This window comes from Chelon labrosus, assembly GCF_963514085.1.
Source record: "Chelon labrosus genome assembly, chromosome: 7".
Taxonomy (NCBI): Eukaryota; Metazoa; Chordata; class Actinopteri; order Mugiliformes; family Mugilidae; genus Chelon; species Chelon labrosus.
Genome location: NC_140343.1, coordinates 524,800 through 551,202, shown reverse-complemented (window position 1 = coordinate 551,202; position 26,403 = coordinate 524,800). Strand labels below are relative to the sequence as shown.

The 26,403-nt window shown below is 47.4% G+C and overlaps 1 protein-coding gene across 4 annotated transcripts in view; it reads right to left on the bottom strand.

The window, feature by feature from the left end:
- patj (PATJ crumbs cell polarity complex component) overlaps positions 1–26,403 on the bottom strand; it is an 80,814-nt gene that overhangs the window by 51,317 nt on the left and 3,094 nt on the right. For 3 of the 4 annotated variants that reach the window (XM_084548223.1, XM_084548224.1, XM_084548226.1), the window contains 19 exons: positions 25,063–25,266; positions 24,834–24,973; positions 24,221–24,410; positions 22,845–22,973; positions 20,511–20,759; positions 20,337–20,439; positions 19,802–19,890; positions 19,154–19,283; positions 17,829–17,951; positions 16,077–16,138; positions 15,935–15,991; positions 15,714–15,848; positions 14,881–15,111; positions 14,718–14,795; positions 14,439–14,630; positions 7,948–8,157; positions 7,500–7,559; positions 3,153–3,446; positions 2,940–3,042 (listed from right to left, as the gene is read on the bottom strand). In XM_084548223.1, the coding sequence (XP_084404349.1) occupies positions 2,940–3,042; positions 3,153–3,446; positions 7,500–7,559; positions 7,948–8,157; positions 14,439–14,630; positions 14,718–14,795; positions 14,881–15,111; positions 15,714–15,848; positions 15,935–15,991; positions 16,077–16,138; positions 17,829–17,951; positions 19,154–19,283; positions 19,802–19,890; positions 20,337–20,439; positions 20,511–20,759; positions 22,845–22,973; positions 24,221–24,410; positions 24,834–24,973; positions 25,063–25,266 (2,779 nt within the window). The remainder of the gene's footprint in view (positions 1–2,939; positions 3,043–3,152; positions 3,447–7,499; positions 7,560–7,947; positions 8,158–14,438; positions 14,631–14,717; positions 14,796–14,880; positions 15,112–15,713; positions 15,849–15,934; positions 15,992–16,076; positions 16,139–17,828; positions 17,952–19,153; positions 19,284–19,801; positions 19,891–20,336; positions 20,440–20,510; positions 20,760–22,844; positions 22,974–24,220; positions 24,411–24,833; positions 24,974–25,062; positions 25,267–26,403) is intronic. The other variant, XM_084548225.1, reaches the window with a different exon arrangement.

Genomic DNA, 26,403 nt, shown 5'->3' with positions numbered 1-26,403 from the left:
TCCATCATCCATCATCCATCATCATCCATCATCCATCCATCCATCATCCACCATCATCCATCATCATCATCCATCCATCATCCATCCATCATCATCCATCCATCATCATCCATCATCCATCATCATCCATCATCATCCATCCATCCATCATCCATCCATCATCATCCATCCATCATCCATCCATCCATCATCCATCCATCATCCATCATCCATCATCCATCATCATCATCATCATCCATCATCATCCATCATCATCCATCCATCATCATCCATCCATCATCATCCATCATCATCATCCATCATCATCCATCATCCATCCATCATCCATCATCCATCATCATCCATCATCATCCATCATCCATCATCATCATCCATCATCCATCCATCATCCATCCATCATCCATCCACCATCATCCATCATCCATCATCCATCCATCATCATCCATCATCATCCATCCATCATCATCCATCCATCATCCATCCATCCATCCATCATCATCCATCCATCATCCATCCACCATCATCCATCCATCATCCATCATCCATCCATCATCCATCCATCCATCATCCATCCATCATCCATCCATCATCATCCATCACATCATCCATCATCCATCCATCATCATCCATCCATCATCCATCCACCATCATCATCCATCATCCATCATCCATCCATCATCCATCATCCATCATCATCCATCATCCATCATCATCCATCATCCATCCATCATCCATCCATCATCATCCATCCATCCATCATCCATCATCCATCATCCATCCATCATCCATCCATCATCATCCATCCATCAGTCCATCAGTCCATCCATCATCATCCATCCATCATCCATCCACCATCATCCATCCATCATCCATCCATCATCATCCATCATCATCCATCATCATCCATCCATCATCCATCATCCATCCATCATCATCCATCCATCATCCATCCATCATCCATCATCCATCCATCATCCATCCATCATCCATCCATCCATCCATCATCCATCATCCATCATCCATCATCCATCCATCATCATCCATCATCCATCCATCCATCCATCCATCATCCATCCATCATCCATCACCCATCATCCATCATCCATCCATCCATCATCAATCCATCCATCATCCCATCCATCATCCATCCATCATCCATCATCCATCCATCATCCATCCATCATTAATCATCATCCATCCATCCATCATCCATCATCAATCATCATCCATCCATCCATCATCAATCCATACATCATCCATCCATCATCCATCAATCCATACATCATCCATCCATCCATCATCCATCCATCATTCATAATCCATCATCATCCATCATCCATCATCATCCATCATCCATCCATCATCCATCATCCATGATCCATCCATCATCCATCCATCCATCATCCATCATCCATCATCCATCCATCATTCATCATCCATCATCCATCCATCATCATCCATCCATCCATCATCCATCCATCATCATCCATCCATCCATCATCCATCCATCATCCATCATCATCATCCATCCATCCATCATCCATCATCCATCCATCCATCCATCATCATCCATCATCCATCATCCATCCATCATCATCCACCCATCCATCATCCATCATCCATCATCATCACCCATCCATCCATCATCCATCATCATCATCCATCCATCCATCATCCATCAATCATCCATCCATCCATCCATCCATCCATCATCCATCCATCATCATCCATCATCCATCCATCCATCATCCATCCATCATCCATCATCATCACCCATCCATCCATCATCATCACCCATCCATCCATCATCCATCCATCATCCATCATCCATCCATCCTCCATCCATCCATCCATCCATCCATCCTTCATCATCCATCATCCATCCATCCATCATCCATCCATCATCCATCCATCCATCCATCATCCATCATCCATCCATCATCCATCCATCCATCCATCATCCATCCATTATCCATCCATCCATCCATCATCCATCCATTATCCATCTATCCATCACCCATCACCCATCATCCATCCATCCATCCATCATCCATCCATCCATCATCCATCATCATCCATCATCCATCCATCATCCATCCATCATCCATCATCCACCATCCATCCATCATCATTCATCCATCCATCATACATCATCCATCATCCATCATTCATCATCCATCCATCCATCCATCATCCATCATCATCCATCATTAATCCATCATCCATCCATCCATCATCCATCATCATCCATCCATCCATCATCCATCCATCCATCATCCATCCATCCATCATCCATCATCCATCCATCCATCATCCATCCATCATCCATCTATCATCCATCTATCATCCATCATCCATCATCCACCATCCATCCACCATCCATCCACCATCCATCCATCATCCATCCATCATCCATCATCCATCTTCCATCCATCATTCATCATTCATCCATCCATCCATCATCCATCCATCATTCATCATTCATCATCCATCCATCCATCCATCATCCATCCATCATTCATCATTCATCATCCATCCATCATCCATCATCCATCATCATCCATCCATCATCATCCATCCATCCATCTATCATCCATCCATCATTCATCCATCATCCATCATCCATCAACCATCATCCATCAATCATCATCCATCATCCATCCATCAATCATCATCCATCATCCATCCATCAATCATCATCCATCATCCATCATCCATCAACCATCATCCATCATCCATCCATCAATCCATCCATCATCCATCATCCATCATCCATCATCCATCATCCATCCATCCATCCATCATCCATCATCCATCATCCATCCATCAACCATCATCCATCCATCAACCATCATCCATCATCCATCCATCCATCAATCCATCCATCCTGTTGACTGTATCGTCTTCTAAAGGTTAAAACCTTCAGCCGGTCTCCTCACCCAGACTCTGCTGTCCTCCTGACACGATGCTTTCACGGTCAGATCTCTGCAGTTCCTCCTCCTGCTCCTCCTCCTGCTCCTCCTGCTCATCTCGCCTCCACGTCTGAAAGCAAAAACACAGCTCATGACCAACCAACAGATATGGTCACTCACTTCCTGAATCTTTATGAGTGAATGAACGTGAACACCTCCTCCTTCGTGCTGAACTCTCACCTCCTCTGCTCTTCCAGTGCGGCTGAGGGAGGCGAGCTTCCACTCCTCCCACGACGGAGGAGGTTTCCTGGGGAGTGAGCTCATCAACTCCTCCGTCCTCTTCTCCGTCTTCACCTCCTCCTCGTCCACAGCCATCTCCCTACTGTCCTCCAGTGGCAAGACATCAGAGGTCAGAGAGGAGGTGGTGTAGCGAGGGAGACCTCCATCCAGGATCAGCTCTGGCTCCTCCTCCTCCACCTCCTCCTCCTCCTCTTGACGAAGGTCTTCTGGGAGGACGGAGCCGTCACCGAAACCCTGAGATGCCAGGTCTCCTCCCCCTGGGGTCTCCTCCTCCTAGCTGTGTCCAGTACACCTCCTCAGGGGAGCAGGCCTCCTGTCTCTGACTCTCAGGCCGATGGTTCAGGTTCTTAGATTCTGGTTTTATATCCAGACCAGTAACATTTTGTAGTAAACTTGTTCTGGAGTCTCTCTGTTGGGACCAATCAGATCATGTGGGCGGGGCTTAATGTGGGGACGGTAACTCGTCTCAGCTCTGTTCACCAGCTTGAACCAACCGACCAATAACCAGGTCTCAGAACGACAAACTAGGTTCTTCCATCCTGTTAGAAACGACGTCTCCAGGTTCAGTCTGAGCAGGAGAACTAAAATAATTTGAGGTTTAATCTCCTTCTGCTTCTTCGTGAAAAGTTCCTGGTTCTCAGGCCGAGTGTCAGATAATGAAACTCTGAGTGAAGCCTTCAGACGTCTAAACTGAAAAAGTGCCGTTCACACTAAATCTAAAACTTGACTGTGAACATTAGCCCTCGTCTCTGAACACATAAAGGTTTTCTCCAACTCCCCAAAGAGCCTCCCTCAGCAGATATGAGGGGATATCCTGTTCTTAACATTACGATGCAGACATTAGCCCGCGCAGAGGAAATATTAATGACAACACTTAGGCTAATTTCCATCGACGGAGCCTCGTCGTCAAGGACTCTGCTCCTCTTCTTTTAATTTGGGCCTGGGAAGCCGGCCCATCGCGGCCCTATAATGGAGGTGAGGAGCAGACGGCGGCGGCAGCAAAGAGCTCATAACGCTAACAGGATGTTCTGCAGACTGATGTGTATTGGCCGTGACTGCCTGGCCTCATATTCATAAGATTTAAAGACGCTGTCATTTAATGTCGGAGCCATTAGACGATGAGGACGACGGTCACAGCGAGACGCTTCAAACTCTGGACTCAACACCACTCAGGACAGCTAGGAACTCTGGGTAAATTAACATGGCTGACCAGACAGAGGGAAGGAGACAGGAGGAGACATGAGGAGACATGAGGAGACAGGAGGAGACATGAGGAGACAGGAGGGGACAGGAGGGGACAAAGGACGTATTTGGACTTAGTCTTGTGACTTATGATCAGTTTCTTCCAGTGGTGTGTGTCCTGGCCTCACTGATGGACCTCCTCCTCCTCCTCCTCCTCCTCCTCCTCCTGTCCCTTTAACGTCTCTCAGGTCTCCTGGTCTCTACTCATGAGGCTGTCCCAGACGCTGCCTGATTTTAAATCACTTCTTAAAACTCATTTTAATTCAGTTAAAATGAACTGAACTTCAGAGCTGCTCTTCTTCTTCTTCTTATTGTTTAAATGTAGTATTTTCTATCTGTGTTTTTGAGTCTTTATATGTTTTATATGTTTTTATTTTATTCCTCTGTACAGCACAATAATCAACATGTGTTCTTTATTAATGTACTTTAACTGTTGAAGTCCTTCAGCTCTGATGAAGCTTCTGTTCCAGGTTATTTCATTTAGAAACTCTGCTGCAGTCCTTCAGACCTCTCTGAGCTCCTGCTCCTCCTGCTCCTGCTCCTCCTGCTCCTCCTGCTCCTCCTCATCAGTTCTAGTTTATTATCAGATAGTTCTGATCTGGAGCTTTTCTGGATCAGTAAATATACGAAGACCACAGTGAATCTGAGTCTGAGCCGCGTCACCGTTGATCAGCTGCTGCAGAATAAAAGCAAAGATTCTTCTACATGTGACCTCTAAAGGTTAACGAGGTCTGGAGGTAACGAGGTGAGGAGGTAACGAGGTGAGGAGGTAACGAGGTAACAAGGTAACGAGGTGAGGAGGTAACGAGGTAACGAGGTAACGAGGTGAGGAGGTAACAAGGTAACGAGGTGAGGAGGTAACGAGGTGAGGAGGTAACGAGGTAACAAGGTAACGAGGTGAGGAGGTAACAAGGTAACGAGGTAACAAGGTAACGAGGTAACAAGGTAACGAGGTGAGGAGGTAACGAGGTGAGGAGGTGAGGAGGTAACGAGGTGAGGAGGTAACGAGGTAACAAGGTAATGAGGTAATGAGGTGAGGAGGTAACAAGGTAACGAGGTGAGGAGGTAACGAGGTAACGAGGTGAGGAGGTAACAAGGTAACGAGGTGAGGAGGTAACAAGGTAACGAGGTGAGGAGGTAACGAGGTAACGAGGTGAGGAGGTGAGGAGGTAACAAGGTAACGAGGTGAGGAGGTAACAAGGTAACGAGGTGAGGAGGTAACGAGGTAACGAGGTGAGGAGGTGAGGAGGTAACAAGGTAACGAGGTGAGGAGGTGTCTCTCTGACTGAACGATCCAACGAGGAAGTGACAGCGCTGACCTGGACTTTATGGAAAGACATCAGAGACCAGAGGACTGTGACTGAACCTCTTCAGACTAATGAGCTGAACATAAAACAGGAAATAAAACCACAGGGAGAGGACACAGGAGACGGGAGGACACAGGAGACGGGAGGACACGGGAGGAGACGGGAGGAGACAGTAGGAGACAGTAGGAGACAGTAGGAGACAGTAGGAGACTGTCCTCCACTATCTCCTCCTTTCTTCCTGCAGTATTCACTCTACACATCTACTGCAGCAATGTAGGGTGAGTACTGCAGTATTCTAGGACGAGTACTGCAGTACTGATACTGGAGGACCAGTGTCCTCAGAGCACCTCCTCTTCCTCCTCCTCCTCCTCCTCCTTCATTTAACAGAGATGCTGCTGTTGAGCTGATGGAGCACTTTATAGCATTCAGTCATTCAGCTGAGTCAGCAGTCAGGGGAGGAGGGGGAGGAGGGGGGAGGAAGGGGTGAGGGAAGGTGAAAGAGAGGAGAGAGAGGAGAAGATGAAAGAGGAGGGGGAGGAGGAGAGATGAAGGGATGAGAGGAGATGAAGGGATGAGAGAGAGGAGACAATGATGAAATGAAAAACAGAAACCTGTCGTCCTGCAGAGAAGTTAGGTTCAATGATCAGGCACTGGCCACTTCATTAGGTACACTGGCCACAACATTAGGTATACTGGCCACTTCATTAGGTACACTGGCCACAACATTAGGTACACTGGCCACAACATTAGGTACACTGGCCACAACATTAGGTACACTGGCCACTTCATTAGGTACACCAGTTTTCGTAGAAGCAGCAGCGTCAGAAAGGTGGTGGTTGACCTGATGATGATTGTGGAGGATGGAGTTAAACTGGATTGATTTGAGGAGATGATCCATATTTTAGAACCAGCTACAGTTCAATAGATCTACACAATGAAAACACAGTAGAATCAACATCTCTCTCAGTTAGTAGAAACTAAAGCTGAACACCAGAGTCACTGGTGTACCTAATGAAGTGGCCAGTGCCTGAACGGTCTCCGTTTCCAGGTGCTCCTCATCAGTATCAGGTGTGAGGAGACGTCTGCTCCTCCTCATATAAAACAACCTGAAGGAGACGATGACTCAGGAAGGAGGAGGAGGAGGAGGAGGAGGAGGAGGAGGAGGAGGTGGAGGAGGAGGAGGTGGAGGAGGTGAATAATGTGAAAGAGGAGAAACTCTTAATGGTCCAAATAGTTTGGACCGACCCGATTAACACCTCCACAAGAGAGAGTGGCCACTTTATTAGGCACACCTGTAGCCGCTCTGCCTGGTCTGGAGGATCAGATGATGCTGTGATGTTTATGTCTGATTGATGAAGGGACAGAGCAGGGGTGTCAAACATACGGCCCGGGGACCAACACCGGGCCCAACAGGGTCCAGTCTGACCCACATTTCCATCATGTTCTTGTTCTCGTTTCCACTAACAAAGGAAACACCTGGAGCTGTTTACAGGTGATGACGTTGACATGTTACTGGTCCAGAGCCCTGAGATCAAAGTGAATGTGGCCCCTGAACACCCCTGGGATAGACCATCATCATCATCGTCTTCATCATGGACCCTAAGAACAGCCAGATGAACCCCATCAGTCCTAAGACCAGAGCTCCTGAGCTGAGATCATCCTGACTGTGTTGGTCCCTGGTTTTAACCAGATGTTTCCAGATGTCTGAAGGAGTCTAAGTTAAAGGTGTGGTCGTTACCTTAGGCACCGGGAGCTGAGTGTTGCTGCCGTCGTTTCTCCGCCTCCCTGGAGCGTCCACCTGCAAACAGGAAGTAGATCAGAGTCACATCAACACCTGTAGACTCAGGTTCATTCACAACCTGAAGAACTTGAAACTAGAAGATATAAGAGTGACGCGGAGCCGTGAGGACAGAATGAGGACGCCGACATCAACAAGTTTAGAAACTAAACTACAACTAGAAGGTTGGATTATTAAACATTAAAGGTCTGGACCTAAAACCAGGAGGTCTGGAGGTCTACAGAAAACCAAGAGATGTGAACCTAAAACTGTTAAAACTAGAAGGTTCAAACCCAAACATCTAGACCTACTACATGAAGGTTTGGACCCAAGCTAGAACATCTGATCCAGGTCTAAGTCTGGAGGGTCTGCACACGCTGTATCAACCTAAAACCAGATCTGGACTTACCACCAGAGGCTTGCGGATGCCCAGGCGGACTGTACCAGGCGGGGCGGACTTCAGGACCTCCACAGCCTGGGCCAGGGTGAGCATGTCCAGCTTGGTCTGGTTGACCGACACAAGCTGGTCTCCAGGAAGTAAACCGCCACGTTGCTCTGCTGAGCCGCCGGGTACTAGGGACCGGATCACCATCACACACCGACCCGGATCCAACGGGTCCTGGAGAACAAGAGTGGGAACGTTACCGAAAGAACCGGAAACTAGAAGAGCGACGTTGAGCCATGAGGGCGTCCAACAAACCCCAGCAGAATCAGGACCGGACATCAACCCCCATGATCAGAAACCTGGATTAGTTCACATTTAGACAAAGTGGACAACGTCGTCCGATTTCTACGTAAATCTAAGGACATTTATTGACGTTCTGTTCCTTTCTCCACATGATCCTCTCCCAGACCAGATTAGATCTATAATCCATCCATGAGTTCTGGTTCTACCCGGGGTCTCCACCCAGCTGCTCATTCCCCAGACCAGTTCTACTGACTCTGATCCACTACTTCCTCCATCTCAGTGCAAAGATCTAGAGTTAACCAACAACAAGTGTAGAGCAGATTAACCATCAACACGGTTTCCATCGACTAAACAGAAAATCAGCAGCTTCTAAGATATTTATTTATTTAAGCCGATTTAACATCATCCTCTCATCCTCCAGACAACGTCTCTAAACAAAGAAGCAGAGACGTAGAGGGACAGGCAGGGGGAGACAGAGACCAGACAAACAACAACACAAACATGCTGAGGATGGAAAGAGACGAATGTCCAGAGGACGAAGCTGAAGACAAACAGAGCATTTAAGTTTAACTATCATGATAAAGGAAGTTAATAAGATAATAAATAAATTCTGCATCACTACCTGAATTCAGTCGTTAATCAAGAAAATAGAAAGAAATGAACGTTTTAATTTCCTGGAGGACATCTGTTTGATTATAAAATAAAATAATGAAATCATATATTAACAATCCATTCAATCTTTCTTTTAACCGACAGATTATTTCACTAGTCCTGTAGTTTAGTCATTAATATGTAAATGAGGGCGGCTCCTGCTCCTAATTAACTCATTAATTAAATCTGTGTTCCCTCATTAATTTATTTAGAATCAGATCTTCTACACGCCACGTTTCTACGGAGACGTTTAAACGTCAAGACGCGAAGATCTGAAGAGAAGTTCCTGTTTTCTGTCTGGAGGACTGTTTGGAGGACGGAACCACCAGGACCAGGATCCAAGAGGATGAAGAGGATGAAGAGAGATGAAGATGATGAAGAGGAACACAGCAGAGAGGAAGAAGGACAAAGGAAACCAGTGACATGAAATGAAGAGAAGAGACGAGGACAGTTTGGTGGTGGAGGCTTCATCTTCATCAGATCTAGTGGTGGAGACTTCATCTTCATCAGATCTAGTGGTGGAGGCTTCATCTTCATCAGATCTGTTGGTGGAGGCTTCATCTTCATCAGATCTGTTGGTGGAGGCTTCATCTTCATCAGATATGTTGGTGGAGGCTTCATCAGATATGTTGGTGGAGGCTTCATCTTCATCAAATCTAGTGGTGGAGGCTTCATCTTCATCAGATCTAGTGGTGGAGGCTTCATCTTCATCAGATCTGCTGGTGGAGGCTTCATCTTCATCGGATCTGCTGGTGGAGGCTTCATCTTCATCAGATCTGCTGGTGGAGGCTTCATTTTCATCAGATCTGCTGGTGGAGGCTTCATTTTCATCAGATCGGATGGTGGAGGCTTCATCTTCATCAGATCTAGTGGTGGAGGCTTCATCTTTATCAGATCTGTTGGTGGAGGCTTCATCTTCATCAAATCTGTTGGTGGAGGCTTCATCTTTATCAGATCTGCTGGTGGAGGCTTCATCTTCATCAGATCTGCTGGTGGAGGCTTCATCTTCATCAGATCGGATGGTGGAGGCTTCATCTTCATCAGATCTAGTGGTGGAGGCTTCATCTTTATCAGATCTGTTGGTGGAGGCTTCATCTTCATCAAATCTAGTGGTGGAGGCTTCATCTTCATCAGATCGGATGGTGGAGGCTTCATCTTCATCAGATCTAGTGGTGGAGGCTTCATCTTTATCAGATCGGATGGTGGCCGACTAGTGAGCGCTGTGTTGATGATAGTGACATGAATCCAGGACTGCAGCTGTTATTCATCCATTCATTACTGTTCATGTGTTCCATGGCTGCTGTTTATGTAGATTTTATTTTTCCTCTGCTTAAGATGATCTGTATCTTTAGGAGACAGGTTTAAAAAATGAGACACTGAATAAAGATAATTCAGGAATAAATTCAGATTTAAATCAGAGGAGGTCAAAGCCAATATTAAAATATGATTAAAGGTGAAAACTATAGTGATATTATGTTATTGAATTAGTTGGATGTGAGTTTATGAAAGCATACATTTAAATCCCAGTAAGAATTATTTGAAGCTTGTTTATCATGAATGGATCAGTGATCACTCTGTACAACCTGAGACTTATTAAATGTTTTCCTGCAGGTTATTATTTATTCTCTGAGAGTTGGTGGTGTCAAACCAGAATAACCACGACGGCGGCCCAGTTCTGCCAGAACCCGTGCACCGCTACAAACCGTCTCCTGGTGAGAGCGGATGCAGATTTAGTGAATTCCCTGGTGCTGAACCCTGGGCATCGCCAGCGCTGCAGTACGAGTCCGTGCCAAGTTTGCGTTTGCCAGAACAAAGCAGCGCTGTATTTTTAGACTGAACAACATGGCTACAGGTGGTGAGGAGTCAGAACTCCTCCACTCCTACAAGATCCTCCGGAAAAAGAAAGACCTCTGCAGGCGGAATCAGAGAACGGAGGAGAAGATAAAGAAATTAAGAAGCAGTGAAGCGTTTCAGCCGCTGACTCCTCGTAGAGAACCATGAGGATTATTTTAGTTTTTTGGATATGTAGGTTGCAGGGCGTCTACACAAAGTTTCTGAGACCTTCGTGATGTTGGAAGGAAACTCTGGAGGTTTTTATTCACTGAAATAAACACGAGTCAAAGTATTTTTAGGAGGCTGATGCTGAGGCTGAACTTCACGTTTTATATTTATATTAAAACATATCTGGACCTCTTGGCTCCTCTGAGGTTTGAAAAGATGAACAAAACACTTTTTAAAGAATTCACACCCCTCTGTTAAAAGTATGTGGACGTGCCCTTCAACACAGCTTCAGTTTCCATCTCTATTTATTATTTCAGGCCTCTTTGCTCTGATGGGGGGAGGTTCTTAATGCTGCAGAGTAAAACTACATCTGAAACAAAGCAGCTCCAGAAAGAAATCACTTCTATTTTCTGTTTATGCAGAAGAACTTCCAACAGCAGGACTGGACCAGATCCAACCTGTGAACTGTTTTAGAGCAGACAGGATTTAAACTGATTTAAAATGAACTGAGAGCATCTTCTGACATAGAAGATAAAACTCATCACAGGAAGTCAGAGTGAGGAGACAGACAGACAGACAGACAGACAGACAGACAGACAGAACATCTGACTGGTTACCAGGATCCATGACTGCAGCTGCACTTAAACAAATATACACAAATTAAAAGGATGTAGTTCTAGTCTCCACCTTGAGAGTTAATCTTTCTTCACCGGAACAAAGAGAACTTAAGTAAATCAAGACAGATTCAGACTGAGTCAAAGGTCTGTCCACATACTTTCAGCTATAAAGACAATAACGTGTTCAAATGAAGGAGGAGAAAAGAAAAGACAGAATATATTTAAATATAAATATAAAAATCTTCTCTTGTAGCCTCCAACCATCCTTCACTCCACCCTGACAGCAGGAGTCAGTAGCAGGAATCATTTTGGCAGGAACACCGGCCAACGTGGCCTTGGGCAGGAGACCCTGAGAAGAGGAAACTGTTTCAGGTCAGAACCTGAGACCACGTCTGAATCTCAGCTCAGTTTGAATTCAATGCAACGAAGACAGAGAAGGAGATAAATCTGTTTCCTGTTTAATTTATCGACTTCTACTTTAATTATAGGCTCTTAAGCTCCTCCTCCAGCTCTGGTCCTATAAGAAACCTTCTGGATTCATGTAACTCTGAGGAGAACCAGAGGAACCCAGAGACCACTGAAAGGGTTTTATGTCCAGTCTGGTCTGAGAAGGAGCTGAAAGACATCTCAGGGACAAACGTAAAGAATCTAAACTGATTTTAAGATCAGATCCAGTTGGACCGAACCTCCTCCAGCCGGGATCAGATCACGTTCAGGTCCCGGTGTTCCAGCTGCTCATGTCTGGAGAGCGTGATGTTCTTCAGTTCATTCACTTTGGCACCAGCTTGGAGATGCTGATGGACCGTTTGTTTCACGCTGACTATAATCGTGGCAGTGATGTGGACACTCTGAAGTGACTCCTCATTCCTGAGACTAAAACACAGTCAAGGTTTCTACTCGAGGTTCCAGGACGTCTGTGAAGGTTCTCAGTCGTCCAGGTCCTGGTTTATCTGAGACAAACCCATCTGGACTTGTTGTGTTTGTAGAAGACGTTTCCTCCAAGTGTTCAGCTCTATGTGTCTGGTGGAGAATTTAGGTTTTCATCACCTGAAGGTCACATGACTAGAGTCTGTTAATGACCTCATATCTCACCTGGACCTGAACCATTAAAGTCCAGACTCAAGGTGTGAGCGAACCTCCTTCAGACTGATGTAGACTAGATCTCAGTCCATCCAGGTCCCAGGATGTTCCTCGTAGCATCTCATTAGCCTCCCTTACAGAGAGCTGCATGGTCCTGATTTAAGGATTCTGCTCTTCAAGGCTTTTTAAATGTTCTGTGGGTTTGGGTCAGAGGATGAAGCTGCAGCCAGAACCCAGATCAAATAAATCCTGGTACAAGGACCAAGAATCAAAGTTCTGACCCGGAAACGTACAAATGGTTCAACTATTCTCTCCTAAGAAAAGAAAAAGATGATTTCCACCACACAAGCACACACAGGCCTCCCAGGCAGATCCTGACATGGATGTGGACCAACAGGGAGTTAACCAGGAGCTCCTCCACCGCCTCAGCTGGGTCTGACTGGAGGAGGAGGAGGAGGTGGAGGAGGAGGTCTTGGAGGTGAAGCTTTGCCTCAAGACAGAGAGTTGAAGGAGGGTGGGGGAGAAAAACACACCAGGGTTTCCCCCAAATCTACTCCCCAGACAGACGTGATTAGAAACACCAACTCTGAGAGAAACGTCCAGAATAAATTCAGATGATTTAAGGACGTCGTCATGGAGACACAAGCTGCACACAGACCACAGTCGGACATCTTCTGGTGTTAGCTTGTCTGTTAGCGTCTCTAATGGTTCTGGTTCTGTCTGGCTCCATTGGTTCGAGTCGGACATCTGTCTACCCCTGACTGGCTGATTCACTGCGCTTCCTAGCCTCCCGGCTAACAGTAGCTCCTCCTAGCCTCCCAGCTAACAGTAGCTCCTCCTAGCCTCCCAGCTAACAGTAGCTCCTCCTAGCCTACCAGCTAACAGTAGCTCCTCCTAGCCTCCCAGCTAACAGTAGCTCCTCCTAGCCTCCCTGCTAACAGTAGCTCTTCCTAGCCTCCCAGCTAACAGTAGCTCCTCCTAGCCTCCCTGCTAACAGTAGCTCTTCCTAGCCTCCCAGCTAACAGTAGCTCCTCCTAGCCTCCCAGCTAACAGTAGCTCCTCCTAGCCTACCAGCTAACAGTAGCTCCTCCTGGCTGATGAAATGTCCTATTCCTTCCTGTTAATGTGAGGATGGTGTAGTTTTGATGCTTCATTTTGTCTTTTAGAGTTGTTTTATGGTGAGTGGATGTAGCGGTAGCCTGGTTCATGCTGCTCTCTGGCTGAGGATGAATTCATGTTGAGATCCTGCAGAGACCTGACGCTGGGTGTTGATGTCCTGTTGATGAGTGAGTCACTGAGTCCTGCTGCTGCTCTGCAGAGTTCCACTGTTCACTGGGAACCAGCCACAGGGAGCTAATTAACTCTGCACCAATCAGAGGATGTTGTTCTCTGGAAGAGGTTAACCTGTGTTCTGATGCAATCTTTTTATTTTTTTAGTTTGGAATAGAAATCTTAGGACTTGAGATGATGTCTAAGACCCGGAGGAGCCCAGGAGGAGCCCAGGAGGAGACCAGGAGGACCAGAGGCTGGTGTTAGCGCTACGTTAGCCGCTGGTAGCAACATCTGAAACTACAACCAGATCCATGTTGCTATAGTTACTGACCTTAATGTATACACGCACCACTCACAGAGTTACCTGTTTGATTACTTGGTTCCTAGAACAACGTTCTGTTCTAGTACTAAGAACCATGTGACCAGTTACAGTCCAAACACTTGGATGTGTTCTGGCCCCGCCCCCTTTATCAAGGTACAGCCAGGTATCCTAGAATGCATTTCAGTTACAGAATGACTGAGTGTGAGTCCAGCTCATCAAGTCAGTAGATTACTTGGCTTTACTTATGTGGTGTGTGTTGTCATGGTTACCTGGTAGTCGAGGATGCTGAAGCCGAGGCCTTTGTCTTTCTCCTTCTGCAGCTCCAACACCTGAACATCAGGAGACCACAGAGCCAGCTCTCCATCATCTTCCTCCTCCTCTTCCTCCTCCTCTTCATCCTCCTGCTCCTCATGCTGGCTCTGGGGAGTCTCCTCCTCCTCCTCCTCATGGGACGCTTGATCCTGAAACACAGTTACCCTGAGATCAGCTCCTCCTCCTCCTCCTCCTCCTCCTCATGGTCATGTAGTATTATGGTATCTGTTAGTTACCGGTGTGAGCGCCTCCTGGTGGTCGTCGTCTGTCAGGACGGTCTGACTGAAGAGCATCGATGAAAGCTTCATCTCAATCTGACAAACAGACCGGAGTTCAGACGTCAACGAGGACAAACATCATTGTTATTAATATTAATATTATTAGTTTAGACATCCTGACCTCCTCCACGTTGGGCTCAGACCGTCTCGCTGGTTCTGTCCTCAGCACCGGTTCTGTCCTCAGCACCGGTTCTATCCTCAGTACCGGTTCAGGCTCAGGTTCAGACTCTGGTTCTGGCTCCAGGTCAGAAGAGGGGTGTCGGCAGCAGACCAGGGTAAAGGGAGGAGGAACCTCTTTGAGGAAGGACACCACTTCCCTTCTGGACTTCCCATAGAGCTGAACATCGTTCACCTGCACAGGTCAAAGGTTAAAGGTCAACTGTCAGGTAAATACAGGTGCGTGTGCAGCGTCTCTGAGGTTTAAATATTGTGTCTGTTCCTATGGCTGATTAATAAGTGGCCCACTCTCCATTTGGACATGTGGAGAACCAAAGAACCCAAAGTGTTCCACGTTGGGTTTTTACCTCTTGAAAGGGAATCTGGCTACAAAATCCTCCTGATTCCACTACAGGAGGCAACGTACACACAATTCAACCTTTGGACATTTTATTTATCCTGGACATCATCACATTCTACCATTGAGATCATTATACAATCCAGAAGAAGATGGAGATTTGTTCCTTCTATCAGCCTTGTGGAACTATTTTCTCCCAGATGGAAGCAGGGCTCTATCTGTTCTTCTTGTTATAAATGTGGAGCTGTTCTAGTTTCTATCAGTGATCCAGGTTCAGTTTTACAGAAGAAATGAAGAAGAAAAAAAACACATCCCAGTGATGTTTTTAATAGGAACCAGACTCTGAATAGAAACGAGTCAGAAGAAGGATTTAGGTGAAGACCCTGTGATCAGCTGCAGAGATGCAGATCACAGCATCACCAGCATTCCCAGTGTTTTACCTCCAGCAGCTCATCCTCTGGTCTCAGGACTCCATGTTTGTCCACGGGGCCTCCAGGGACCACAGAGGAGATGTAGTGGTGTCCATCGAAGGAGTCCAGCTCGACACCGAGACGCAGGGTATGGACGGGCAGCAGCTGGACAGAAAGCAAAGGAGATTGAGGTTGAGTTAATCAGACGGTACGGACTCTAACAGACTGTTGGATCTGAACCAGTTCACCACCTTAGAGGATTTCTGCAGCTCTGCATCATCTTCAATGACAGGATCCAGGTTCACCACCTAAAACACCGACACTAAACATGAGGCCTGGACCTGAGCGGCATCAGCTTCATCATGAACGCTGTGAATGAGTGTGTCATCTCACCAGGACTTGATAGTTTGGACCCAGAGCCTGCTCCCATTTAGCCCTCAGCTCTGCCTCTGCAGCTGCAACACAAACACGTTCAACCAGAGAGAAAACACTCCTACATTCACTCTGTCACATGATACTACCATCTACACTACTGTCCATGTACATCTCAACAAGCTGCTTCCTAATGCACAACCACCACTGTTGGTCATAGACTGATCTTATCTATGACATGTTATTTCTCTACAGTGCTCATTTTATATCTATAATGTTTATTTTAGAAACAGCTGATGAGGTCTGCAGTGTTGGGTCTGACATGGAAACATGAAGCAGGTGAAGAAATGAAAACCCTGCTGTTGGGGTTAGGGTCTGGACCTGATGATGTGAAGGTTTATTCTCCACAGGAAGTCAAAACTTTAAATGAGACATTAATGAAACCAACAGTATCGGAGGACAGAGACAGGATTAAATAAGACGAACTAAACCTTTAATTTGACTCCAAGTAAAGTCACTGATGAAGACGTATTGATGTTTAGACTAATGTTGATTGATGTCAGACTATATCCCAGGTCCAGGTCCAGGTCCAGGTGAGTATCAGGTCATGTGACCTAGTCACCAGACATGAAGAGCTGAGCCTGAACCTTCAGCCTGAACTCAGGGAACAAACCACCTCCATGTTCTGTCACATGTTGATGTTTCTCTGGCAGCGCTACACCACCAGCCTCTGATTAAATTAGCATTGCTAACCTCGGCTTCCACAGAGCGATTAATCTGCAGCGTTTGGCCGAATGAACGGGGTAATACATCGCAGCGAGGCCGTCGGACAGCTCGGACACTTTACATGAGTCGGCCGCGAGCAGCGTTAGCGTAGCGTTGTGGCCACTTAGCAAAGCTAATGAGGAATAAAAGAGAGGAAATAACTCAGGGAGGAGGTCAGTGATGCAGTAGTCCTGCATCGACATCTGAGGAAGCTTTCACTGAGAGTTCAGTCTGGTATAACGTCAGAATGTGTTGATATGGTTTATATTTGTCAGTATTTTTAAAGCTGTAAGTTTGTGAAGGTCACACCTGAGGACTGAAGGTGTGTCGTCTTGTTTTCATTATCTTTACATTCCTCTGAGGATGAAGCTTCAGGGTTCAGGTCTAATCTGAGTCTATGTGAGAGTCTTTCATCATCATGTCTCCAGGTCAACAACCAGCTGTTCATGGTTCTGCTCTAATGTTCTTCAACTCATGATTTCTGACCTTGGTCCAACCATAGTTTGGATCAGGAAGTGATCAAAGCAGCGGTAACGCTGTGGAAAGCAAGCGGAATCTGAAGTGTGGTCGTAGTAAATAATTTAACCTACATAGGGCAGTAGAGACTAAACTGAATCAAATCAGTAAAGAACACGACAAAGAAAAGAGAAAGAAGACAAAACCAAGCAGAAACAGATGAAGAACCTTCTGAACGTCCTGTCAGATGATTCTCTACCATTAATGAGGATGAGAAGTGAGTTAGACAGGATGTGTCTCTGTGTTGGACTGGTTCAATATTAACAACACTGATCCAGTCACGTTGATGAGAAGATTAAAAACCTGGAGAATTTCCTTAAAGGTTCATTTAAAAGAGATTTTTAAAAATGTGACTAATTTGCATTAACGGTGAAATCATGAGATTGACCTCGATCAGATATTTGAATCTACTGTCGGTCCTGGTTCAGCCCTGTCCAGACTAAATGTTTGGGTTAGAGAATGTATCATGTGAATGGAAGGTAGACAGGTTACCCCTGGTCAGCAGGTCGCTGCTGAACGCTGGCTCCTGATTGGTCGTTGTGGATCCAAACGCCGACGAACGAGCTTTGACCTCCAGTGACCTCTTCAAGGAGACACGGGATGACTCCCTCCCCACTACAACACACAAACAAGCTGAGTCATACACCTGCTCCATGGTAGAGTCCAGGTGTGAACACTGATCTGGTCTCAGTCCACATGTGGAGGCGGTCTGGGACCCCCCCCTTCAGCAGTCTGGTCCATACTCTCCAGGCCTCTCTCTCATAAACACAGTGAAGTTCACCTCTACTTCCTGTGACCTTTGACCTTCTGAGTAACGAGTGAAGTTTGCTCTCGTTTTATTTTCCCGTCATAACTCTGGGCCGATAAGAGAAACCCAGAAACGATGCTAACAAGTTAAAACCTCCGCTGGACTCGGTTTCCTCAGTAATGAAATGAAACGACGTCGGGAGGAGATAAGAGCACTCCTCCTCCTCCTCCTCCTCCTCCTCCTCCTCCTCCTCCTCCTCCTCCACCACCACCTCCTCTTTTAAATCACTCCCGTCCTCTCTGGCCTGCAGGATGACCAGAGCAGGATTAATCTCTGTGGACGCTCGGCCACTGCTGGAGAATTACACCGAGCTGTAAACAAATTTGTCATCTTAATCTGGAGAGAGGACAGAGGCAGCAGAGGAGGAAACGATAAGTTGAACTTCTCCTCAGGAGAACATTATAGTTTTAATACCACAGAAGAAGATATCTGTAGAAAATAACAACACATTCTCTCTGCCTGACTTTTCTTTGAGTTTCTCTCTGGTTTTAATTAACATCAGACCCTTAATGACCTGATGAACACGGATCATCTGGTTCTATCTGCAGCATCAGACATGAGGTCAACGTATCATCTTCACAGTTTAACCAAGAAGAAAAATGTTCTCCATGACGATCTCCATGATCCTGGTCTGGAACCCACCCAGGTGGATGTGAAGAAGAAGAAGAAGAAGAGGAAGGTGAAGAAAAAGAAGAAGGTGAAGAAGAAGAAGATGAAGAAGGTGAAGAAGAAGAAGAAGAAGAGGAAGAAGAAGAAGATGAAGAAGGTGAAGAAGAAGAAGAAGAAGAAGAAGAAGAAGAAGAAGAAGAAGAGAGCTGTGTTGTCTGATCATTAAAACCAGGATCCAAGTTTCATCAGTGTAATAATATCAACAGTGTTGGTGGTTTTAATGTTGTGGCTGATCGGTGTTAATAATAATAAAATATCTAAAATATAAAACATGAGTCTAATGTGATTTAGATTGACTGGTGTACCTAATGAAGTGGCCAGTGTGTGTATGGTCATCTACCTTTATCCAGGGATCTCTCCAGGGTTCTGGGTTTCTTCCTGACCAGAGTCAGAACCACAGTCTGACCCGTCCTCTTCATCACCTCCAGAACCTCCTGATTGGTCAGACCGTGGAGACTGACGCCGTCCAACTGAGACGGGAGGACGCAGACGACGAGCCAGGGGACAAGAGACAAAGAACAGAAGGACGAAGACAATGAACAGATGGAACCAGTTTCTGCAGAGTTCAGGTCCGACTCTGATTAATCTATGAAGATAAAAATAAGTTTGGTTGTTTCAGTTCAGCTCATTTAACTTCAACACATACACCAGTCTAATATTTCTGTGTGCTTCTCTTTGTCGTCGACTTTCAGGATGTTTTGAGTCATTTTTAGGAAGACATGTAGAAAAATCTGACGTTAAAACTTTTAAGTGTCACTATTGTGATTTATATATAAAATAATGCTCAAGAGGCATGGTTTTAGTTTTTTAGTTTGACCTGGAGGATTGGAGGGGGGCGGGGCTTATAAGCTATACTGCAAATGACCACCAGGGGGCGATGGATGGTGATACGGATAGCCGTCATGACGCCACGGACCGACACTGACGACCTCCCTAACCTCTAACATTTGTTCTGATGTTCTAGGGTCATCAGTCCTCAGGCTCTTACAGATATGAGTCGGTCATGGACTCGGATGTTTCCGCTCTGATCCGCAGCGCTGCCGGGAACCACATGTTTGACAAACACCCCCACTGCATCTGAACGGGACGAGAGAGAGAGAGAGAGAGAGAGAGAGAGAGAGAGAGAGAGAGAGATGGTTGAGCCTTTGTTTATTTTAATTGGACCATTAAAGCAGCGCTGCAGAACATAAAACTGCTGCAGCTCAGTAAAAGTGCAGCGCTGCAGCTTCATGTTTGATCCTTCACCACATTTATAACATCATCTCAGTCACTTTACTCATTCAGATAAATAATCAGCTGGTTGTTCTAGTTGTTCCTAACTGGTGCAGGTGTGCTCACCTGGATGGGTTTAATGCTGGGGTTTAAACCTGAACCAGTCCTAGACTTCTTCAGTCAGGTTCAGTTCACAACACAACAATAATTAAATGTTTATATATAAAAAAAAAAAACAACGGAAGGAGAGAAAGTTTCTCAGATGGAAGTTTTTAATACGAGCCAGGACTCAGTCCCAGGTGGTGTCCTACCTTGGGTGGTCAGAGGGTTGTAGCCTACGATGGAGATGCCGAGGCTCTGGCCCTGGTTCTTGGTCAGAGGAACGTTGTGGAGCTCGTACCCCTCCAGGTTGGGCTGAAACCACAAGGTTCATGAATCTGTTCCTGAACAAACACTGAGGACGTCTACATGAACGGACCACTCACCGTCTTACTGACGCGGCGCTGGAGGGGCAGTTCAGGGGCCCGGGCTGATAAAGAGGAGATGGGGGCGGAGTCAGGAGGAGGAGGGGGAAGCGGGGCCGCCGACCTCTGACCTCGGGGGTCCCGAGCAATCAGCATGGTCACATGACTCCCACAGCCCTGCAGGACCTTGACGACCTGGTCACTGGTGAGGCCGCTGGTGGGCGTGGCTCCGATACGAAGGATGTGGTCACCTGTGCGGAGGCGCCCGTCCTGATTGGAGGAGAAGACAGAAAGTAAACAAATTATAGAGAAGAGGGTTGAGGAAGAAACAAACAGGCTAGGAAGCTAGGAACAGCTACTGTTAGCTGGGAAGCTAGGAACAGCTACTGTTAGCTGGGAGGCTAGGAACAGCTACTGTTAGCTGGGAAGCTAGGAACAGCTACTGTTAGCTGGGAGGCTAGGAACAGCTACTGTCAGGTAGGAAGCTAGGAACAGCTACTGTTAGCTGGGAGGCTAGGAACAGCTACTGTCAGCTAGGAAGCTAGGAACAGCTACTGTTAGCTAGGAGGCTAGGAACAGCTACTGTCAGCTAGGAGGCTAGGAACAGCTACTGTTAGCTGGGAAGCTAGGAACAGCTACTGTTAGCTAGGAAGCTAGGAACAGCTACTGTTAGCTGGGAGGCTAGGAACAGCTACTGTTATCTGGGTAGATAGGAACAACTACTGTTAGCTAGGAGGCTAGGAACAGCTACTGTTAGCTGGGAGGCTAGGAACAGCTACACTTTGCTGGGAGGCTAGGAACAGCTACTGTCAGCTAGGAACAGCTACTGTAAGCTAGGAAGCTAGGAACAGCGACTGTTAGCTGGGAGGCTAGGAACAGCGACTGTTAGCTGGGAGGCTAGGAACAGCTACTGTTAGCTAGGAGGCTAGGAACAGCTACTGTTAGCTAGGAGGCTAGGAACAGCGACTGTTAGCTGGGAGGCTAGGAACAGCTACACTTTGCTGGGAGGCTAGGAACAGCTACTGTCAGCTAGGAAGCTAGGAACAGCAACTGTTAGCTGGGAGGCTAGGAACAGCTACTGTTAGCTGGGAAGCTTGGAACAGCTACTGTTACCTAGGAAGCTAGGAACAGCTACTGTCAGCTAGGAAGCTAGGAACAGCGACTGTTAGCTGGGAGGCTAGGAACAGCGACTGTTAGCTGGGAGGCTAGGAACAGCGACTGTTAGCTGGGAGGCTAGGAACAGCGACTGTTAGCTAGGCGGCTAGGAACAGCGACTGTTAGCTGGGAGGCTAGGAACAGCTACACTTTGCTGGGAGGCTAGGAACAGCTACTGTCAGCTAGGAAGCTAGGAACAGCTACTGTCAGCTAGGAAGCTAGGAACAGCGACTGTCAGCTGGGAGGCTAGGAACAGCGACTGTTAGCTGGGAGGCTAGGAACAGCTACTGTTAGCTAGGAGGCTAGGAACAGCGACTGTTAGCTAGGAGGCTAGGAACAGCTACTGTTAGCTAGGAGGCTAGGAACAGCGACTGTTAGCTAGGAGGCTAGGAACAGCGACTGTTAGCTGGGAGGCTAGAAACAGCTACACTTTGCTGGGAGGCTAGGAACAGCTACTGTTAGCTGGGAGGCTAGGAACAGCTACTGTTAGCTGGGAAGCTTGGAACAGCTACTGTTAGCTGGGAAGCTAGGAACAGCTACTGTTAGCTGGGAAGCTTGGAACAGCTACTGTTACCTAGGAAGCTAGGAACAGCTACTGTCAGCTAGGAAGCTAGGAACAGCGACTGTTAGCTGGGAGGCTAGGAACAGCGACTGTTAGCTGGGAGGCTAGGAACAGCGACTGTTAGCTGGGAGGCTAGGAACAGCGACTGTTAGCTAGGCGGCTAGGAACAGCGACTGTTAGCTGGGAGGCTAGGAACAGCTACACTTTGCTGGGAGGCTAGGAACAGCTACTGTCAGCTAGGAAGCTAGGAACAGCTACTGTCAGCTAGGAAGCTAGGAACAGCGACTGTCAGCTGGGAGGCTAGGAACAGCGACTGTTAGCTGGGAGGCTAGGAACAGCTACTGTTAGCTAGGAGGCTAGGAACAGCGACTGTTAGCTAGGAGGCTAGGAACAGCTACTGTTAGCTAGGAGGCTAGGAACAGCGACTGTTAGCTAGGAGGCTAGGAACAGCGACTGTTAGCTGGGAGGCTAGAAACAGCTACACTTTGCTGGGAGGCTAGGAACAGCTACTGTTAGCTGGGAGGCTAGGAACAGCTACTGTTAGCTGGGAAGCTTGGAACAGCTACTGTTAGCTGGGAAGCTAGGAACAGCGACTGTTAGCTAGGAAGCTAGGGAGCTAATAAGCTAGGTCTCGTCACCTTGTCGGCCACACTGTTGGGGATCAGCGTCCTGACCACCACTCCAGTTGTTTTCCCGCCCACGATGCCGAAGCCCAGACCAGATCCATCGTTGAGTAGATCGATCTCTTCAACGTGACCCCACTGATCCTGAAACAGACGACATGATCAGCTGACAGCAGGACAGGAAGAAGTTAACGTTGAAAGAGTTCAACATTTGGTTCTGAGGTTAAATATGGATTCAAATGTTTTGGGTCATAACCAATAAACAGGATGAAGCAAACAATGAGAGACTGAAGCTCAGATTCACTGCGCCTCCTCCTCCTCCTCCTCCTCCTCCTCCTGTTCTGTTTCCAGTAGAGTTGACCGTCTTCATCAGTGACCGATGTTTAGATGTAAACGTATTTATTCAGTCCACATGGGGACAGGTCTGATCAGTCATTGTTCAGAGAGTTATTGGAGGTGATCATGAGTGGATCCTGTTAATGGTGTTGATGTGAGGATCAGCTGTAAATGTTCTGACCCGTTCTGTCGTCGGCTCATTATCTCTCAGAGTTACACTGACCCTCTTGTTTGGTTCTGGCCCGAGGCCACGTCCTGAATACCAGACTCTTGTTTTATTCATGTCCCGTTTCTGTCCAGGTCGAGTTTAATGGAGCCCTCGCCACCAAGACACAGCTCTGCCAGCCCGGCTCGGTCCAGCCCAGCTCTGCCAGCCCGGCTCAGTCCAGCCCGGCTCGGTCCAGCCCGGCTCAGTCCAGCCCGGCTCGGTCCAGCCCGGCTCGGCCCAGCCCGGCTCGGCCCAGCCCGGCTGGGTTAGCTGAGGGTCAGACCTGGTCCGTACTGGACTCAAACTCGTAGCTTTAAAGTTTCTCATAAAGACAAATATCAGAGTCAAACAGATTTTAAAGCTGCCGTCTCTCTAGTGAAATGATCCCAGCATGCAGCGGGACAAAGAGTTAACGGCTGATTTACGGTCGTCCTAAAGCTGAGGAAACAATATCAGACCGTGACGTTAAAGGACCCTGACCTTTAAAAAACTAAACACAGTCACATGATCAGACACCTGTCGGTCTAGGACTCACCTGACATGTGGATAGAGTCTAAAGGACCACAGAAGGTTAGCTGAGGTTAGCTGTTAGCTGAGGTTAGCTGTTAGCTGAGGTTAGCTGTTAGCTCCAGCTATGTGATGCTTGGTATCAATGGATGGCGTAGCTTCTCTAGTTTCTAATGACACCCAGCATGGCAGAGTGGAGCAGAGAGGATTGTGGGTAATGTTATGTTTTATTTTGACTAAAGCTTTTACAGACATTAGTAAAAACCACCACACGTCCTGTCGTATGGTTCTACCGTCAGTCAGTCAGTGAACCAGATAAATCTTTAAAGTGTTTTCTGACCGTGTCGATGGTGGTGGGCGCTGACGTCTGGTCCGGGGCCCGGTCCGGGGCCCGGTCCCTGGCCACCACCAGCTCCACCGTCTCCCCAGGCTGCTGCAGGAGGCCCAGCGCCTGCTGCTGGCTGATCCCCGGCTCCAGAGGGCTGCCGTTGATCACCAGGATCTGGTCCCGCTCCTGGAGACGTCCGTCCCTGCAGAAGAGACAGTGTCCGAGGGAGGACGAAGACCATGACACCACAGTTCACGTTGGGAAAGGGCCCTGGCCAGTTCATTAGGTACACCTGTTTACCAATATCTGATCAGTCACAGAGCAGCCTGTAGACGCTAGAAGACGGTGTACCTAATAAACTGGCCGGTCAGTTCTTATAGATGTAAACACCTCGAAAAGTAAGAGTTCAAAAGAAAACCCTCATACAGAATTAAAAAATGATCGAAGACACTTAAAATCAGTTTTATTTTCATTTAGATTTAGTTGCAGCTAGCAGCTGGCAGCTAGCAGCTGAGGGGGCGGGGCCTATGACCTATACTGCAGCCAGCCACCAGGGGGAGCGCCCCATGCTTTGAGGAGCCGTCATGGCGTCCTCTGGTCTAAAGCGGCGTGTTTGATGGCGAACCTGTGTGCGACGCCTCCAGGCTGGATGTGTTTGACGAAGACGCCGCGGCTGATGCTTCCTCCAGGATTCAGACCGACCACGCTGAAGCCCAGACCGCCGGAGAGAGGACGGGTCAGCCGGACCAGCTCCGTGTGTCGACCCTGCACACAAACATGTACGCATTAACACACACAGCATGTGTTGCCGTGGATACAGAGCTCGTCTCCGTGTGCGTCCTGGCTCCACCCACCTTGGCGGCGGCCAGGATCCAGTTTTGCAGGAGGTCAGACTGAGGTGGAGGCGGAGTCTGATGGACGGAGGGAAGCGAACCATTGGTCAGGACGGAGGAGGAGGGAGACAGAGTGGGAGGGGCCGGATCGACGGCGCTCATGATCAGCTGACCCTTCCTGGAGAAACTGAAGTCAGCGGAGGAGCCAGGAGGCATGGTGTCCAGCTAGAGGAGGAGGAGGAGGAGCAGGAGGAGGAGGAGGAGCAGGAGGAAGAGCAGGAGGAGGAGGAGGAGAAAACATTATTTTACAAACGTCTAAATGTTCCTTCATGTCGACAGAAACTCATGAAGTGAAACACAGTTTGACAGAAGGAACAGAGACCGGATTCATTCATTCATCATTTATATCAACTATAGATTAAATATAAACAGAATAAAAGTGGTTTTAAACTTTAACAAGTTCCTCTTCTTTCTTTCTAGTTTAAGTTTTATTCTAATTCTTCTTCTAGTTCTCGTTCTCCACGCTGGTCTGGAGTCTGGGCCAGTAAACAAGTTCCTGTCTTTAACTGGAGAAGTAAACCTTGTTTTTAGATCTTATTTCTGACCTCTATGACGCAGAGAGAGAGAGAGAGCGACGGATGGATGGACAGAACCACGGAGGAGAGGGAGGCGTCCTTATACGCAAGGACGCCTTTAGACAAAAAGAAAAAAAGACATGGAGGTAAAAAAAAATGAAGCGTCGAGGCCGAGGGGTAAGTGGGGAGGAGAAAATAAAAAGAAAATCAATAGATTCCTCTGCAGCGTCTGTGTGTGAACAGGTAATGTATTAACGACCTTTACTCTCACATTGTGGAAACTTATCAGTCTGCGGCTTATTTAGGCCGAGCTGACGGAGCAGGATCCTGAGCCATTTCATCAATACCTCCCCGACAAGGCCGTTACTCAAACCAAGACACCAGATATTAAAGCTTGATAGATCCGCAGAGCGCCGGGGGAGGGAGGGGCGGGGGGGACAGGAAATAAATAAAGAATAAGAGAGTTCCTGCTTCATACGACGCCTTCACTGACTCTGACCTTCGCAGCACTTAGAATATGAAGCTGGGTTATTGCCATTATCTTAATTTGGCTGCTGGATGTTTATTGTGGAGGCTCCACGTCAGAGCGAGCGCCGCAGGAATACTGATGGAGGCGCAGAGGGGAGTCCATGACGGGACAACACGATCGGCTGTCCACACCTGGGACGGGGGCAGGGGGGCGGAGCCACACCTGTCACATCTGAAGGTGTTATGATGGAGCGCAGCATCCTGACACGACTTTAAAGAGTTTAGATTTAATTTAGAGGAGTTAAAGGAGACGCCACAG